Genomic DNA, 19,916 nt, shown 5'->3' on the forward strand with positions numbered 1-19,916 from the left:
TTTTTTTTTTGTGCCATGCCAAGCAGTGTTTCACCACACAGATGCAAGCCCCAGGCCAGCCCACATGATAACAAAAGGTAGTTCCTGACCTGATGTTAGGTATATAGGGGATGTGTGTATTGCAAAGAAAGCTAATACACCCTGGGATAGCGGAAACACACACTAGAATGGAAAGAAGTTCTGCTTGGGGATAGGGAGCCAGGATCCTCCTCCAGCAACTGCCTCACTGACTTCTGCCTCCTCATCTCTGTCCTACCCTCTGTTGTGGCTGCTGCCAAGGTGGGCTCCGGGAAGCCATGCTCAGGGGTCCTGCGCATCAGCACCTCCCCCTCTTGCTCACGTTTGATCCCTAGGTCTGTGGAGCCGTGTTGGATCGGTGAGCCAGGAATGCTTGAGTCAGCCTCGATTGAGAAGTCAAAGCCATCTGGGATTCAACACATAACATTTTAGTGCTTTTCTATTCCTTTCTTGGCATTCCAACCCAGGCAGGGAAAATAGAAAGTTTATGCAGACACGGAACAAACACAAAACACTACCCATGCTTAGTTAAAGTGGTGAGAACATCCACAGAAAGGGACAGGCGGGCTGTACTGTAGACCAGAGACCAGCAAACGAATATAATGGCAACTACAGTGGAGACAAACATGACGCAGAGTCCTGAAAACAGGAGACAGCTACTTGTTGTCCTGGATATCCTGATTCAGCTGATGACCAGAGGTCATCAAATCCTTTCAGATGCGATCAAGAAGAATAAAAATAAAAGGGGAAAGAAATGTACCACAGGAAAATATGCAATTCCTGTTTTCAGACTTTTTACTATCAGTCGATCCTTATGTTATTCTCCTTTTTACCTTCATTGATTTATGCAGCTTTTTTAAACTAATGTTTTATACATGAAGCAACAAAGCTTTAAAAGTAGACAAAGTGATTTCAAAGCAAGTTTTTTGCTACACCTACACTGAGGATGTCATCACATCAAGGTAAAGATCACTACTTTTTTTTTCTTCATACAGTCAAGCACACTTCCACACGATATAAGTACTCACTGAGGAAAGACTAATTCTAAACTATCCAAACCTGTTTTGTAGCCCCCCAAAAAACTGGGTCATATGATGGTAGGTGTGATCAGTTTTTCCCTCTCCCACTGCCATCAGTAGCTTTAGGCAGCTGGAATCCTATTAAGATCTAGATGTTAGCATTCATTCCCTGAGCTATTTATAATGGGAGGCAGTTGAGTTTTAGTGCAGATTAAACAAAGAACTCAAATTCTAAGCCACACTTTATCCCTACAATTTCACACTGTGTTACATGGAGAAAAAAGAGGTCTTATTAAACATTTTCCAGTTTCTCCATTTCCTCATCGACCTCACATTTTATCACAAAATCAAAACAAACACCCAAAATATTCATGTTCATGCAGTGCTCTGAAGATGTAAAATACTATATGCTACTATGGAGTATCACTTCCAAAAACAAACAAACAAACCCCCCCCCCCCCCCGCCCAAATTCTGTAAACATTCAAACTCAAAAGCCAGATTACAGTGATGATGATGATTACACTACACTGTAATATGTGCTCCTGGCAGAGAGAGCTCACCTTCTCTCCTCCAGCGGTGACGACGGATAGAAGCTGTTGTAATAGCACTCCGAGAAATTCTTGGAACTGTTGGAGTAACTTCTACTTTCAGTACCTTCTGGCCTTCTTGTGAGGCATCAGGAGCATCAAAAGGCAGCGAATTCTTCATGGCATTTGCAACCTAAGACAACAGAAAGATGCTGTACTACTACTGTCCTTGACTGCACTAATGGCAATATTGGATCTCTTGCTGGATACAGAAAGGGGAACAAGCAAGAATTGGTAATTATGCCAGATTCTCCTCAAGATGGATGACGCCATGCCCAGGACTCAAAGTTGATGACCTGGAAAAGCTCATCACAAACCTATTCTCAAAACCAGAGTTAATTTTCTCCATTTTTTTGAGGCAACCTATTTTGTTCTGTCTTTGCCATCTGTAGTGACAGATGTTAACAACACATACAGGAAGGTCTCCATCCAAAAGAGACTGCAATATGACAAGGCAAATACCATTTATGTTTTATGACAAGAGTGTCAATAAAACTAAGTCACAGCCTCAAGTCAATGCAAACAGCCAGTGGCCTTGTGCACAGTGGGACGAGACAGATTTCCACCACACTGTTCCCCATACCACTCCCCACCCCTCCCTAAAACCAACCCCAACAGAACCTAACCAAGGGGATTAGACTGCAGGTACTTGCAAGATTTATTTAGGAAAAAAAAATATTTGCAACCTAAGCAATGAGCATCAAGTTACTATAATACTCATATATAATAATACTCATCTTTATTAAACCTAGTTTTTTTATTGTAAAAGCCTGTTATAAGTCAGAAGTTATGTTTTGCAGCTTTGAGGAGAACAAGCGACTTCTTTGGCTTTGATGTTTTAATTGCTTCTTTAAGTTTCCCATAAAATGCCTTTGGGATTAGAGGTTTACTTTAAAAAAGACAAAAATAACTTTCAGTAATGTTTCTTACTTCACAAGTAAATTGTCCAACAAAAGTGAATTTGTGTACCAGCTCCAGAAAAGCAAACTGGCTCTCTATGGCATGTGCAGTATCAAGAGAAAAAAGCTGATGCACACAAAGTATCACTTTAAGCTTCAAAATCCCCCCAAAACCACAACCTATAAAATGAACATACCCTGATTTTCCAAAATCTTCTACTCACTGGAGTTGCTACCTCTTGAATAGATACCCTTGCCAGTATACCAAAAAAAAAAAAAAAAAAAATCTACAAATTCATACCAAAAGACTTCTGCACCACGACCAGAATCAAGACAGAGCATTTCTGCTTGTTGAATCTTTTAACAGCTGGCCCTTTCTAGCAGCACAAACTGTACTTCTGGGGACTGAGGAAAACCATATGGAGATAAAAATCAATGCAACAGTAAACCTTTGAAACAATCTAAACAACCAGTCTGAATGAGTCACAGTCCTTGTCTGACAAAAACACCCTCAAAACCATGATCTTTCAGGATGCAAAAACACTTGCTCACGATGTCTAATCCAGCACTGAAAGGCAGGAAAACAAACACACAGCACAATTCAGACTTGGCAAGCCAAGTCTGCAGCTATCACTGACAAAGGAAGGTTGGTTTCAGGCCAGACATCCACTCTTGCCTACCAGAAAGGAGCTCCAAGGAAAGAGTGTTCAATAAGAGCAGTAAGTGCATCAATAAAATATATTGGATAAAGCTGCTGTCACAATAGGGACTTGCTGATCCATGGTTCCTGTGCACTGGACTTGGAAAGGCTGTGTCTCTCTGCTCTGAAGACTGAGATTTCTGTCTGGAAAACATGCAGAACTCCTTGTTCAGAGGAAAAGACTGACTGGAACCAGTCTGCTCCCCAGGTCCAAGGTGCTACTAATTCTGACACTTGGTGATTAGTTTGTCTCTGTAGAAGCTCTCAGGCTTCCTGACCACTACCTAGTATTTGTTAACAGAAATACTTTTCTTTAACCAGAAAAGGCTTTTCCCTTCTGTTACATCCTGCTCTTTCCACTGCAGTCTCTGGGTAAGAGTGACAGATTCTTAGTGACACTTCTACATTACAGGTATGTCATAGCTTTCTGATACTGTTTTTCCATTTAGGTTTTTTTTAAGCTTAGGTGTTTTTTTCTACAGGCAATAAACCCCTATGTAAGTAACAGCATGGATCTACTAAATGGTCAACAACGTTTCTCCAAAAAACAAACACAGGGATCATGACGTTTATCATTGTAATGATGGCTGCTGGTATTCCCATAATTACAAAAATGGGTACTTGAATACAAGCATCTAAAAATAATCCTAATGGGGTGGGGTGGGGGGTTCGCCTGAATATTAGACTTCAAAGAATTTGGTGCTCTTAGGAAATCCTAGGCAGAAGCTGAGCTTAGAAACTTACCTGTGAAGCATCCCATCTGATATTCATTTGGTGCTAGTAGCTTTAGGTTTAAGGTACAGAATTTACACTGCCAAATTATACACATCTCCTGAAGAATGCAAGTAGACCAAAGGACTCCAATCTTTGAAAAAGTTAAATTGCTTGAATATATAGCATTAGGGCAAAGACTTGCACTTAATTTTTTAAATAAAACGGACAATTTCTTAAAGCTACTTTTAAAAAATGTTAGTAAAACAAGACAGGAAGCAAGCAATGATGAGAGGATTAAAAAAAAGCAACTCCCCCAATAGGCCTGCATGCATATGCAGGAAAATCCTGACAACCAGGAAGGGATAAAAATTGGTGATGTCATGATGTCACCAAACAACATGATGGAGAATCCATAGGAGCTTTGGGAAAAAACCAAAGACATTCTAGAAGATTCTTACAACCAGAAGTAATCTCAAAGGACAAATTGATTAAAAATTAATGATGAAAACTAAAAATTGTCATATCATCAAGTTCCAGATCCTCCTACACACGTTTCAAATGTAGTAGTTTGATAGGATGGTCCAATTCAGCAGGTTCAATATTTAATTTAAAACTTTCAATCTAATGGAGTGATGAGTCATTTCCAAAAGGAACCAACTATTATAATAATTCAGTGCATAGCAGGCATTTTAAATGCAGCAGTGTCAGAAAGCCTGTAGATAAATTTTACAGCCAATATTAATACATTTGGAGAATAATTTTATGCAATTTAGTCCAGAAAAGAGTGATCTCAGATTGCCACATAAAAAGATTTTTCGCCAATCTGCTCCTTCGTCAGTTATGTAAAGAGCAATGACATTTTACTGCTATTAGTTCAGAGGAGGACTAAAGGCTTCTACCCACAATTCTGATGCAGAAGCTGAAACAGCAATCTAATTCACTTTATTCTCCTTAATTTTCCTCCTTCTTTTAATTCTTATTCTTACATCTGACAAAAAATTCCTCTTTCTCTCTTTCAACCTTCTCACCCTTCCGAATCACATCCACCTGCTTCCAGACCAGTTTCTCCACTTTCCCCATTTCACTTCTCTCTTTTCATGACTGGAGCAACAAATACAGTGAAAACTAAAAAAATCCTCACCTCAATCAGAACTACCTCATTTTATTGCTGCTCCTCCAAAAAAAGGTAAAGATTAAGACCTCTGTGACTTTTATCAAACAAAATCTGGCATTGACTCTGGGATTGCAGCTCCTTTTCACTTTCGTCTGTATCCTGCTGTTGCTTTTTCTACTTCGTTATCAGTTAAAACCCACAGTTTATTCTCAACCCTGATGAAAGTCTAGAAGCAAAGAAAACACCTTTCTGGCAACACACAACTATTCAGTTAAGCTTCTTTGAACCACTCATCAGTAGCTTATGTCAGAACAACAAACATTTTGAGTCAACTGTAATATATTAGCAAAACCCTAGCTTTCAGTCTCACTGAGTCCTGGAAGATCCCAACACCCTGGCTTAATACTCAGTGGAAAAAGTGAAGTATAAATAGCTATGCTGCAAACACCAGCTGTTAAATCACTTGCATTTGATAGTGCAGTGAATGGACACAAAAGCTTTCATTACCAGGCCACTTCAGAAACACATCCATACTCCTCTTAACCAAGCCCATAAATTACAAGGGATTGTTTCTTACCAGCAGGGGCTGGGAGTAGAGTTCAAGCTGTGCTCTGTAAATTATGTCTTCCAACACCTCCTGGCCAAGCTCCCACTGACCATTATATCTAAAAAGTAAAAACAGATATTTATCTTCCACATCTTATGAAAATAAACTTGTCCTTTTTTCTCCCCAAATCCAGCTTTGTTCTTCGCACCTTATGTAGAAAATTCATCAACTGTATGTACACCCCAGTGTACATTCACTTCTTTTAACACTACAATGTATTTTATTACCTTGCTGGTGTAACAAGAAAGCTGTTGCATGTTCTCTCCAAACAAGACAAAACTGATGCCATAATCAGGACAAACTTTAAAAGAATGGGGTCAATATGCAAATGTTAATGCCACTTAGCAGAACTCAATTCGCACCAGAAACGTATTTTTGCTACTTCAGATGCTACTGACATTTAAGAGGTCTGCATTTCATCAGTTTATCTTGGCATCCAAGCTCATTATGCTTGGGAACAGAAGGTATCTGTGGTAATGGCAAGGTGGAGAAAGCTGAAATCAGAAGCCTAACTCTCTTGAGCACCTACTGCTGCCCCTTCATCACCTAATTCAGCGCTGACAAAAATATTTTCAAATTACCTGTTGGCTGAATAAGCAAGTAATGGCAAATACACTAATCAAGTACAAACTTGTGTTATGAGTCTAACTATTTTTTTCAGTTATAAAACGAGTGGCATTTATATCTTAATTCATGTAAAAGCAGATCCTTCTCTTTAAGTAAGAAAACCCAGTCCACTTACATGGCATAATAGACACCTGTGAGCAGCTGCACCATGAAGTCAGGGTCTAACACCACTCTACCACAGTGCTCTTTCCAGCGCTTCTCATGCTGCCGTGGAAATCCACTCACACACAGCCTAAAAACACACCATTACAAGGAAGTATTAACTCCACAAAGACTACAAATGCCTTCATATCACAGAGATTTTAGTTATTTTCATTTTTTAATGCAAATACACAACATAAAATATTCTTATGTTGCACTCCTAATCATTAGAGCAGTTTTGTAGCAGTGCCTTGATATGATAGTCCAGTGTAACTCCCCCATAGCCAATTACTCCACCTGTTTTCCTCAAATCACAACCAGCTTCTAAAGAACAAGGGTGGCAAGATGTACTCTACTACCAGCCAGGAGACTCTCCCTAAAATTCAGTCACTGAAACCAATTTTCTTTAAAGGAAACATTTCAGTGATACAGCAGGGAAGTATGCCACCTCCCATCTAATGTACGATGACAGCACGCAGTCACCTTACACATGAAGTCAGATAACACACACACCATAGTCTTGAGAACTGCTCTCAGCTGCCTTGTAAGAAATATTTCTGACCCTTGAAAAAGGGGTCTGCTTTCCCATATACTGCCTGCATTAAAACCAGGACAATTTATTATATCCTTATTGCATCAGTTTACTATCTGAATCTTCATGGAAGCAACACATGGCCACCGATACATAGCAACTGTGGCACTGTCTCCAAAATAACAGAAATCCCTTGCATGTAAAATGTCTTGCTTCTCTACTCAAAGAACAGATCTAATTTTCAGATGGAAGAAAATGACACATATTTGGCAAATTTAGCATAGCCACAACTCAAGTGAAAACGATGGAAGCATACCAAGAACCAATCCATCCCCATCAGAAAGCCCTTTTCTTTACTGGATGAATATTGAAATGTCTAGATGACCCTGAACACTACTTCAGAGGCAAGTGTCTCACCTGGAACCCATCGTACAAAGCGACTGGTAAGAAGAAGCAGGCATGTAGACAATAGCTGAATTGTAGCACAGCATAAGAAAGCTCAGCACCTCAAACCTGAAAAGAGAAGAGCAAAATCTGGCATTGTTTATATTCTTAGTATTTGACTGAAATTCAACACAAGAAATAAATCTGCAGTTCAGTCTCAAAAAGTACCCCACAGGAAGAAGTGTCGGAAGTAAACACACAAATCCTTTAATCCTCTTTCATTATAATTCACTAACTTGTAACAGGCTATCAAAGGTTCACCATAAATACCTAAATTTATTATTCTGAAAATCTTGAAAGCCATAAGCATATGCAGTAACTATGAGGGAAAAAGGATACGGAATAATATTTGGACAGTTACAGAAGTGGAAAGGTCTGCAATGCATGCAAAATCATTTTATTCGTTTTCCCAGTGCTGTCTTTAGACACAGGTAAAGCTGGCAGTCATTAAACAGCAGGACAATTTCCCTCACTCCTGGTTCTGTCTATCCACTCAGCTCCATTTCCTTTTTCAGGAAGAAAAAGAAGTCACAGCTCCTGATCCAACGCTGGACTTTGCTACACTTACAGGAAAAAATGAACAGACAGCCATAAAACCAAATATATTCTTTGCAGCCACAGAAATGACAGAGAAGTTATTCGTCAAAATTAACTAGCAGAACACACAAGGATGGAACAAAGAAAAAGAAAATTATACCTCAAGATAACTAAGATTGTTCTCTAGATTTATTTCTGAGACCTTAATGCTGAGAAAGGACTGATCATGAAATATTTTTGTTTTGTTTACGGTGTTGTCTCCCTAGTGAAGGACCTTTAATATATAGAATACATCCACCTACCGGTTCTGTGCTGTGAAGGTTTCTCTCTGAGGATGAAGATCACTGTAAACTACCCTGATAAGATCATGCTGACTTAATGCTCCTTCAGTTAAAGCCATGGATCCAATGGTAGAGGGCTAGAAGTAGGCAATGGGAGAAGGAAGGAAGGAAGGAGGGGGAGAAGTTAAATTTTAAGTAAACATTCCCCAAAAGCACTGAAACTCCCAACTACCTAAGGCAAAAGACACACTTACTTTGTGATCTGTAAAAATGAAGATTACTCCAGAATACAGTAAATCTAAAAAGATTACCTAGTTTCATGGTTTTAAAGTTTACACACTTACAAGTAATACAGTAGGTGAGAGCAATTTTCAACTTTGATTTTTACATATGTACAGTAAGTTTGTCCTGATCACACAGACCTTTTGTCCAGAAACAGTAGTGAAAGAAAAACACAATTCCAAGTTCTAACTGAACCAAGAGTTAAAAGGAAGACTACTTTTATGCTAACATGTGAGAGGCAAAGAAACATAGTTGCAACTACAACATAACTAACTCTATGAAAAATGGGCAGCCAGCAAAGATTTTTTACAGTTATATTCCTGTTCTTTTACAAATTCTATTGCATTCTATTATATTAACCGCAAGCTACAGACATCGAGAACTAACTGCAACAAGAAGCATCTAAAATGGCCTGCGGCATCAAATGGATCCAGTTTCCACTCCTCTAACAGATCCAATTTTAATTTACCACAGCAGCTCTCTTACCTCATGATATATTGAGGGTTTTGATAACGAAGGGATGGTGAAAGACAAAACTTTGTTGTTTCCATCTTTGTCAGCAATTTCCTGCATTAAAAACAAAACCAGAACTCAAACAGAAGTAAGGAGATAGGAGTTGGAATAACTTTCAGCTCTTAGAAGGAATTTAACAAATAAATTAGATGTCCTGATCCAGTAAGACTATTAACACCCCAAGGACTTTGTGCATTTGCAGAATACCAACAATATCCACATACATATTTATTAAGTGGGAAAAGAACTCTATCACAAACGGCTCTGCAGAATTTGTGTGCAATACTGAAGAAACCCCAGCACAGGATCCTTGATGACTAAGACTAAAGATACTGACACAGAAGGGCTGATGAGTCACTTGCTGACAATGGGTAGTATTTCATAATAAATGTGCCACAGAGAAAAGGTGAAATCAAGGGGACTGGCAAAGTTTCCTCAGGAGGAATCACACACAATGTTTTCTTCAAAGGCTTTCAAATTGGTCAGATTTTGTAGTTGCTAGGCTACTACATAAGCAAACCCTGCAGTTTTAAAAGAAAATATACTAGGAGCAATTACATAAGACTACACCAAAAAGGAGTTTAAAATCCTGCCTTTGCACTTTGTACAGCAAATTTTCAAACAATAAGCTCCAGTCATTCCAGTTTATGTAAAAGTTTAGCCCAAGGTAGCTCAGTACTTGTAGCAGGATTCAAGGATTATAAGAGGAGGATAGCTGACAGAATTTGTCAGAACACAGAAGATTTATTTATCCCTTTCATGTTCTAAGTATTCAGAAAACAACTTCACTCTCAGTATATGTGCAGAAAAATATCAGCTTCATTAAAGATAAAAAATAGTGGAAACCACTGTCCATTCTGAGGTCTCTTTCTGAATATGGAGAGAATGGAGAAATTACTGTCCTTAAAAAATATGAATCGCCTACATGACTTTCAACTGAACTGCAGAGCATTCATAAAAAAAGGGGGAAAAGACAAATGTGCTACTTCAATCCAATAAACAGTACAAAAAAAATCAGTTTCCAAGGAGTTTCCAGCAGTTCTTTCTATCAGAATAAATCTAAAATAACTACATATTCCAGTTGATAGAGCTGATCTACAAGTAACTAGAATACATTTTAAAGAATCACAGTTTAGCTATTCTGCGTCTTACATGCAGAAATACAACCCTCAATTGAAAGGAGGGGCTCACGACGACATTAAAGAGAAGGGTGGTATTTCAGCAGAGTATGTTTTAAAGTCCTATACCACAGAAATTCCCACTAGAGAATGTCTCTTGTGGCAGTATTGCTGAATTTATCAAACAGCCTTGTAACATTACAAAAGTAAACATTTCCAGGCTAGGGTAAGGATGTAAAAAACTGCTTTTACCCAACAGCCAAATTTAATAGTTTACAGTTACTTTTACTTATTCTTAAAACCCCAGTTCCCTCAAGACAATGACCTGACTCAAATGTACACATACATGTATCTGGGTGCTCACATGCAGAGTGGCTTCACCTTCAAACTAGCCTTAAAAAGGACTTGCTCAGAGTACATGGGAGGGCAGGGGAAGTGACACAGCAAGACTGACTAAGCATATGAGCCTGACAATCCTAAAAAGACGTATTTTGCAACATTAAGGAGGGCTACCTAATTTCCTTACAAACAGAAGTACATAAAAGTTTGAGAAAGCCCATGAGATGATCCTTTTCAGTGAAAATGTTTTTTTCCAGAAAAGCTAACTATAAACTAAAAAAAAAAAAATTTGCAAACACATCTTTACTAAATCTTCATTACATTATGCTTTTTTCCATATTAAACACACTTTCCTTTAAGTGTATTTTAATTTAAAATACGTTGTTCCAATAATTTACTTTCTTCCCAGCGGTCAGTGATGCAAAACTTCGATCAAAGCTTTCCTCAGCCATTACCACTCATCTCACTTACCAGGTTGTAAATGCCAAGCAGCAATGCTTCAATGCAACCATTACTCTGCCTGTCCCTGCTGGCAGTGAGACGCAGATAAACCCAGATCAACTCTGGCAAAAACTGCAGCGTGAATCTCTTCAGCCGAACTTCAGAACTCCGATAAAGTTCAAAGAGCTGGTGGCAAACAGGCTCCAGGAGCTGTGGAAAGGCAAAAAACCTAATCATTTACCAAAAGGCTTCTCTAACAAGGGAGAGTGACACAACAAATCTAAGGGCCATATCATACAGCAGTCAGTAAAAATTGCATTCCCTGATGGCAAGTGAATGAATCACACTGGGATATGGATTCTGTTTAAGGAGATCCATAAGGACAGACCTGAGGGGCCCTGGTATGCAGTATTTGGACATGTGGCCACTACAGCCATGTGTGCTTTGAGAAGACTCTTCTCTAGGGCTGTCAGTACAAGATTTATTTTCTGCACAGGTACTAATTTAAGGCATGTGACAGACACGTGGTTTGAACTGTGCGCACTGTCAAACTTAAGTGCAGTTGTAAGGTCTATAAAAGTACAACGATTAAAGATCAGCTGCTAATGACAAGTCCATTGACAGAAATATGAATTAATTTCTTACCTACACCTTTTGAGTTGCAAAACCAATACTTGAGCGTGTTCATTACAATGCAAACTGATCTTTTCATTTTGAGTTGCACTTCAGGTTTCAGTACAAGAATGAAAAAAAAAGCTCCTATCAAGTCATTGTGATAAAAGCACGAGGTAAACCTGCCATTTTAAGAGCCTACAATACTAAACCAATACCTAAGATGCATTAATGGAACTGTTAGGGAACAGGAAAAAAAGCAGAATGAACCACACTAAACAGTCTCATTCTTCCCCATGACTAATTAAGTTTTTATTACTAAAACCAAAAGTTGTGGAAAAAAATTGAAAAAAATATTTCAATTTCCAATACAAATTTTTCTAAGGCTTGTGACCACTACCTAATATTGTGTTGTACCAAAATCAGATGATCTGACATAAGGAAAATACTTATGGGATTCACTGTCCAAAAAGACAGAGCCATACCTGTAACCTAAGGCACCTATATTGGCATAGAAGAGCTACAGAGTCAGAAAATAGAGGTCAGAATTTCAAGTCTTCTTTTTAACAGTATATGCTTCATGCAGCTCTCTTACACACACGGACCTAAAGATTAGATAAGGCATATATGACCCCTCTTTCACCCCCAGGCACATGCACCTTAGGACTTTCGGAGCACCAGCAGCATATTTCATGGACTTTGATGCGTTCTTTTTTCATTAATTTGTCTATTCATCATGATCATAGTACCACAAATTTCCTGTAGAATTGAAAGGCACACTTTTGCTACCCAGCACAAAGATGTATTTCTGTGGTTTATTGTGAACCATCCATCCTCCTTAAAAACTTAGGAGTCCCTTGCTAACAGCAGAGGGACCAATATTTCTGCAAGTGAATAGTCCGAATGCTTGATAAATGTGCAGTGCCATAAAGCTCTATGAATGTACAATTTCACATACTTATATTTACATTTAGATATTTTACACTAGTATATCACAAACATAAAACAAATTTGACAGAATTATCTATTAAGAGAGCATCACCTAGGAAACAGTTTCATTTCCAACACACAATATTCTGGTCAATGTAGCACACCATATTTAACCACTGATTACGTAAGCCATAACGTGACATTTACGTAAAATAAAACTCAGCTGTCAGAGAAATCTCTTCTTAAAACAAGGCTCTGGAATAAGTACCTTGTGTAACAAGGCTTCTGATGGACAGACTTGTTACTCTAAGCTAGAAGCCAGCATTTACAACAGAATCAAAAAGAGACTCTACGAGGAGAGCAAAGAAAGATGACATTGACAACGTTGATACAGAATGCAAGAAGTCCAGTCATTTAGAACAAATGGATTTTTACAAGTCATATCTAAACACACACATCTCTATTTATAGGCATGTATAGAAAGACAGATAGAAAGTAACTGACCACTTAAGTTTTGGCTCAGAATCTGAATGAAATTAGAAGTCTGTAAAGCTTCTCTTACAATCATTTTAAGGAAGAAATTGTACAGCTTTCTGGTAGTATATTTATTCCAGTATTTCATACGTGTATAGCACTTTACGTTAGAGGCATAAGTATATCCTTTCTTAATTAATATTTACTTATTAGAAACATCTGTCTAAAAGTGACAATAATTATTAAAACCAACTGCTACAGTAAATGTTCAGATCTCCAGAACTATATCCTTGTTTTAGGAAAGGCCTAACACATTTCAGTTGCTCAAATTTAAAAAGTGGTTACTAAGTAATTTGGATGACACTGAATAAATTTGTAGATTTTTCTTTAAAAGAAAATATGATCAAGAAGAGAACAGAAAGAAGAAAAAGAAACCTCTGAAAACAAAACATACAAGCATATCTGCAGGGAGATGGCAAGTGCAAGAAAAGCTAAAAATATTAGCTGAAACCAGATATAGACAATGGCAATGCTATAAATAGTACTTCTATTAGATTAGAAATGACAGCAGCCCAAAGCTGTTTCCTATTTGAAATTAGCCAGTCTAATCCAAGTCCCATCAAAAGCAGCGGAAAAGAAAAACTTATTTTAGCTAAGTCAGATGACACACAACCAGAGCAGTCACTAAGTTTATTCTACCTACTTTCAAACGAAAATTTTATACAATTAGTTGTTTAAGTAAGGATTAGGGAGACATGCCTCCTAGAAAGATACAAGCAATATCCAGTCAGTGGAGCTGCAAGCATTCAAATTCTCCTTATTTTTAGTAGTTGTAGTTGTCATATTTGTTGTGGAAAATGTTTAACAACTGCAATTATTTAGGTAAAAACCTGCAGCCACTATAGCACGTCAGGTGTGTTCAGAGCTGTAAGAAAAGCTGCCATCATAAAGATGCTACAACATCAATATTTGCAAAAGCACAAACACCCAGGATTTTCCTATCAAAGTACGGTATGATAGTCTCCCACCTGGAAACACAAAACTTGACACTCTGAGAAAGAACAAATGTTTTCCTTGCATCCTAGTTATCTGGCTTTCCAAAGAGCCAGCCTCCTCCAAGTAATTCTCTGAATACACATACTGAGAAGACACTGGATAAACAGAGGAAATGGAGCTTCTGTCATCAGTAGTGGGTGTATACATGAACTGCCACTCATTTTTTAATTCCAAAGAACTTTCAGTCCAAAGCCATAGCAAATTGAATAGCACAGAAGTCAGTAAAAAAACCCAAAGTAAAATATCTCTTATAACCCCCTCTCTTTCCTAACAAACAAAATAGTTTTAATTATAAGAGTTTTCATATTAGCATAAGCAGCAATAAGCATAAAAAACAAATGACATTTTTACTGGCTTAAATATGCAGAGAGTGCCAATGATCTAATTTTCACTCTTAATTTTCTACCTCACAGAGATGCAAACCACACACATTTTAAAGACGATGATGAATAGCTTTCCTTTGGCTTATTTTACAAGTTTTCCAAATCGTAAGAGTCATATCTTGAAGTTAAATATAATGCTTTATAAAATACATGACAAATATGGGAGATGCTTGCCTTTTTGAAGAATTCAATTGCAGAAAATAAAATGTGCTTATTTTAAACTTAACTATAACATACTGGGTGAAACCATTTATTATTTGAAGAGTACTGGGTCTGGACTGCTTGGCATTGCAAAGGTGAGCTCACTCTGCTTCACAGCTGCCCAGAGCTAAACCTAATTAGCCCCACATGACAACTCAGTATTTGAATTTCAGTAGTGCATTAACTTGACATCCATAAAGTATTTTATCTACAGCCATAAACCAACCCTAAAATTATAAAACTATCTGAAAAACAGTACTTCAAAAGCACTTTACTTCTGAATTCAAATACTTCACAAAAATCAATATATTATTCAGTTAAATTAGCTGTTCATGAGCAAGATCACTCTCTATGCTTTATGCAAATCTCTGCCCCAGTCATCTTTACATTTAAAAAAGTCAGGGCACTTCCTCAAAGGCAAGTAGTAACAATTGTATTTAACTCATCTATATGTCTGCCTTCATTTAATAGGTCACAAACTGGTAGACGCCTGTGAAAAGAGAGAAACACCGCAGTTGTCTGGTACCTAGGCATGCTTATTCCATGTTAAATTAATAATCCTGGTCTTATCAAGATAGAATGATGTGACTGTAGAAAAATTCATGTTTGCCCTAAACAGTTTGCCACTTTCCAGAAGTTTTAAAAAAATCAGTCAACTTTATGATTAAGTTGTACTAAAGAATTACTTGCCCATCTAGTTGAAGAATCCAGAAAGTATATTTTTATAATAGTCTACCACATATGCTTACTCTTCAGAAGCCATGAATTACCCTTCTAACAAATAATGCCCTATAAGGCATATTTTAAAACCTCTCTCAGACAGAGGTAAAATATTACTACAGAATTATGTAAAGTAATGAATTCACTTTGGTTATATTCCTCACACGCAAATAACGCTGGAAGAAGTGCAACAAGGAAATACATCCTGCCTGAACAAGTAGAACCTGAAGCTGGACATCTTTGTGCCTAGGATTGCTTATCTCTGGTATCAGAATCAGGCCCAAACAACAACAGCTGTTCCAAAGAGTAATATTCGACAAGCAGCAGTGAGCAATAACATAAGATCACCCTAAAAAGATACCCTTTTTGCAAACCTGGTTCTTTGCTCTTAAAAAAAAAAAAAAAAATCAAATGCTTATTCTGAAAGCAATGAAAAGCTTTTACATTTTCAGGAGTCTACACAAACACAAATAGACAGCAGCAGTGGTGGCTTCAGGTTGAAGAGAGAATAACAGCAGCTTTTCACTACAGAGAAAAAGGTCACTATGCAGGTTATTTATAATACTGAAATGAAGTTGACAGCTATGAAGCCTTTTTTTTTTTTTAATAAATTACATGAGCATTATGCAATCTCCTTGAAGCTCAATCAAGCATTCAGCTTCCTAAAGCAGCTGAGCTGTACTTGGGAAAATAAAGAACTTCCTTGCTGTGTACACTACCCATTTGATTTATAAATCTATGAGAAGTCACAGATGATACATCAAGTATTTGTAAGCATTTTCTCTGAAGTAGTTTACATGTCAGAGAATGGTATGCTTGCACAATTTATTTAGAAGTTATTTTTCACACACTTGCCCAGAAATGCTCCTCGCAGAATCCAATGGGTTGGAAAGCTCAGTTTAACGTCACTTGCAACATGAATTATGTACAAGGGTAAGCTAAGTTTTCTTTGTGTCTATTTATATTTTGGGGCCCCGGTTCTGCTCTTGTTTACAGCAGTGTAAACCAAGTTACACAGAAGCCATACTAGTATAAGCACAAGAATATCTTGTTATCTTAATAGCATTTTAAAAATTGATTCCATCTTCCACTGAAATAAGCCACCACACAAGAAGTACACTGGTCTTTCTGAGTTTCACTGTAAGGCCTACTTTGTCTCAGTTATGACTGAAAGGTGGTTTCTGGGAGTCAAAAAAACCCCCAAATTTTAAAATAAATCCAAACCTAACCCCCCCCCCCCCCCAAAAAAAAAAAAAAACACAACAAAAAAACCCCCCACCCAAACCAAAACACCAAAACCAACTCATGCCAAATAAAATACAACAGTCGGATGTAGTGAGGAGAATCTAGCAGACAGCATAAACAGTATTTCTGGAAGCAGATGAGACTGTGTCTTACTAGAAAGGCATTAAAGTAACTGTCAAAAAACAAGAGATAAAAAGAGGGATGACATGCATGTGTCATTACATTAGAAAAAAGAATCAGTCTTCCTTTCCATTACTTAAGTTTTAGTTGTTGATGTGAAAGATCCAGGAATGAGAATAAAAATAGGTTTTTAAAATCTCCTACCTCATTATTTGGGTCTTGAATGACCTTATAAAGAGCTGGTACCAGTGGTTTTTTTCGGTGCAATGTAGCTGCATAGCTGGAAATTTGTGATTCAGGTAATGCCTAAAGGAAAAAAAAAAAAAAAAGGTTATCCTGACAAATAAATGCTTCCAAGTATCCAGGATCTCCACAAAAGAATGAAGTCTCACCCCAACATCAAAGAGAAGTTCTGAAGTTCAGTAAATATTCAGACTTGTAAGCTAATTGTTGAGTACAAGCCCTTCTCCATACAAATAGCATTTGGGAGCACTTAGCCACTTTCAGGGTTAAATCCAAAAGCAGTCTAGATTCATCTTTCATAAATCATTTGCTCTAGTTTGATATGAGGACTCTCTTTCTTGACAGCCTGTACATAACAGGCTCTTTTTGAAGAGTTTATCAAATCAACTCAACTTATTTAAGAGGTGTGGAGAGTACAGAATGAGCATGGACAGCCTCGAGTCTTCCCCAAGCAACCATGTTTGTGGATTTTGCATCCTTGGAACTTAAACAAATTCCCAATGACAGCACATAATGACTTAGTCTCATCAGTGATGTGAGGAATTACTAATCCTTAATTAAAATAACTGACTAATTTCTTATCAGGCACAAAATCCTGTTTTCTTGTAGATGCCTTATCCTGTATTTCACTCAGCATAATTATCAACACGCAAAATAGCTTAAAAATACTCCAGATTCTTCATGACAAAACCATTATTTTATGCAGATCATGGGGGGAGGGGAGGGATAAAGTATTTTTCTTTAATTTTTTAGAAGTCCAAATTAATATATACTAATTGTTTTTAAATTAAAAAGTTTCTCAGCTGGAAATTCAGGCAGCACTATCCAGCTGTTAGTTAAATTCTATCAGTTTGACCTACACAAAATATATGTTTAAAAGACCACATTGTTTTTGATGTGTTCTGCTCTACAATAATGAACAATAAAAATTACTATTAGAATTATGCATTATATAATATGTACCAGCCAACTCAATTACACAGACCTTTGCATGCTTTATGCATTATAAGAAATTGAAAGATCAAGTAATAGATATTTAAAATGTTAATTATTTAATATTAAAAATCTCCCACTACTATGTTTGGTGGCATTGAGCCAATGGTTTATCATTCATCCTCTCAGTTCACCTTGAATTCTGACAGCCATTCTTCTACAACACCTCGTTCTGATCCCAGCATTTTCTTACTTCTTTTTCTTCTCTCTTACCTTGAAAAGAAAGAAAAGAAGTTTAATATTAGTTACGGCAGGAAAATTCAGTTTTTTACAATCCTACCCAATGAAAAGGTGCTAACATCTTTCCAGCAGAGTTATATAATACAAAACAATAGAAAAGGCTGTATTTTGGGCAATCAGTCCCATTATTTAACAATGATGCACCTATTTTCTTTGCTTCGTCTAAAATGCTGTGCATAAATGGAGAAGGAGGAAAAAGAAGGATTCAGTGCTTCAGGCCAATCGCCTTTCAGATGTGTTTTGAAAATTATTTAGGTTCAACCAAAAATTACATGTTTGACATACAAGTTACATCATGGAAGACCTACAATAAGTGACCATTTAATAGCCAGACTACGTGACTGGAATCACCAGTTCTCTTCTCAGAACATACTTGTTTTGAGCTCTGAAAGATTTGTATTTAAGAACTATCAGTATTTGTTAAATGCAAAGTGAAGTGAAATAAGATAAACAGCTTCCCAACACGATTTATAAGTTAAGGTATCAATTTTTCAATGGCCCTTGGCAGGAAGTCATTAAGAGAATACCAACTCTCTTGTGGGTCAGAAACTGCTTCAGATTTCTAAAGCATGTTGTAAAATACAACAAATTCAGAAATAACATTAATTAAAATTCAAGTAACATTTGAGTGACTTATTTCAGCAGAAACACTGAAAAATAATTCTGTAAAATAACAGAACAACTAATTAGATCTCTGCAAACAAAAGTTTACAAAGACATCTTTTTTGATATAGCGAAATAGATACCATGACAGAGTGAGACATGGATAGAAAAAATTAATTTAAAACATCATAGGGCATGTTACAGAAGAAGCTGAGTTCTAGTTCACTCTGCCTGGAAAAAAAAAAAAGGCGCAACATTCAACTTTACCTCTTTAAAGAAGTCAGTTTTCTAAAGGAGGAAGAGGAGAAGGAATGCAGAAATTTTTCAACCTGGGATGCATTTGTCAAGCCTTCAAGTACTGCCCTGTTTTCTAAAAGATTAAAAAAAAAAAAAAAAAAAAAGATGATGACAAAATAAGGAAAAAAATATAGTAAAGTAAAGCAAACATTCATGCAAACATTTTTTGGCCTTACAAATTGAAGTTTATCAAATCCTCCAAAGTCCACATGAATCTGTCAGCAATAAAGCAACTTGCCATAAAGAAAAAAAAAAAAAAAAGACTCAGTGTTTTAGCAGGAGGAAGGGAGGAATTGCCTTCATCCAAAAAAAAGGCTTCAGTCACACAGCAGAAAGTAGAAAATCCCTCCGTATAACTGGTGCACAGTACCACCGGCACAGTACTTACAAAGAACAGTGTAAGACAAAAGAGGAGAGTCATAATTTTATAAAATGTGAACTGAATTCATACCCTGACTTTGGAGAACATTGAATACATTAAAGACTTTCCCATACCCTAATTTCCTTAGAATCTATTTCTTACAGAGCCAAAGTTTCAGTGTTGTCGTGAGAATCATGTATTACACTAAAGTTCACCTTTTGCTGAAGAATCCCTTCATAGTGAGCATGAGGAAAAAAACACACACAGGAGCAATCTCTAAGTATAATAGTGTTGTTGCCATGCATTGAGCTTCAAGCTTCCCTATTTGGGAACTTCTTTCAGTGTAAAGCAGCTTGAGAACCACAACTGCTGTATCAATGGGGAAGCAATCCACATCTGCTCTGGCTACGGTCACTGCTGGTTCAGTTTTAGGACAAACCGTCTCTCCCATTTAAATTATCTGCCTGGGTACTAAAGACATTTCTAAGGACTTGCACAAAGAGGCAAGACAGGCAGCTGATGGA

The 19,916-nt window shown here is 37.2% G+C and overlaps 1 protein-coding gene across 2 annotated transcripts in view; it reads right to left on the minus strand.

Annotated features, from left to right (window-relative positions):
* The window catches only part of LOC136293201 (hyccin 2), a 68,391-nt gene that overhangs the window by 30,383 nt on the left and 18,092 nt on the right, over positions 1-19,916 (minus strand). For both annotated transcript variants that reach the window (XM_066189671.1, XM_066189670.1), the window contains exons 3-12: positions 19,002-19,104; positions 18,026-18,104; positions 16,860-16,961; positions 10,945-11,124; positions 8,990-9,070; positions 8,243-8,358; positions 7,377-7,472; positions 6,402-6,518; positions 5,630-5,717; positions 1,599-1,758 (exon numbers count right to left, since the gene is read on the minus strand). In XM_066189671.1, the coding sequence (XP_066045768.1) occupies positions 1,599-1,758; positions 5,630-5,717; positions 6,402-6,518; positions 7,377-7,472; positions 8,243-8,358; positions 8,990-9,070; positions 10,945-11,124; positions 16,860-16,961; positions 18,026-18,076 (991 nt within the window). In that variant the 5' untranslated portion in view covers positions 18,077-18,104; positions 19,002-19,104. The remainder of the gene's footprint in view (positions 1-1,598; positions 1,759-5,629; positions 5,718-6,401; positions 6,519-7,376; positions 7,473-8,242; positions 8,359-8,989; positions 9,071-10,944; positions 11,125-16,859; positions 16,962-18,025; positions 18,105-19,001; positions 19,105-19,916) is intronic.

The sequence above is a fragment of the Chamaea fasciata genome, unplaced genomic scaffold (assembly GCF_029207755.1).
Source record: "Chamaea fasciata isolate MVZ Bird 193981 ecotype frontalis unplaced genomic scaffold, bChaFas1.0.hap1 SCAF_8, whole genome shotgun sequence".
Classification (NCBI taxonomy): domain Eukaryota; kingdom Metazoa; phylum Chordata; class Aves; order Passeriformes; family Sylviidae; genus Chamaea; species Chamaea fasciata.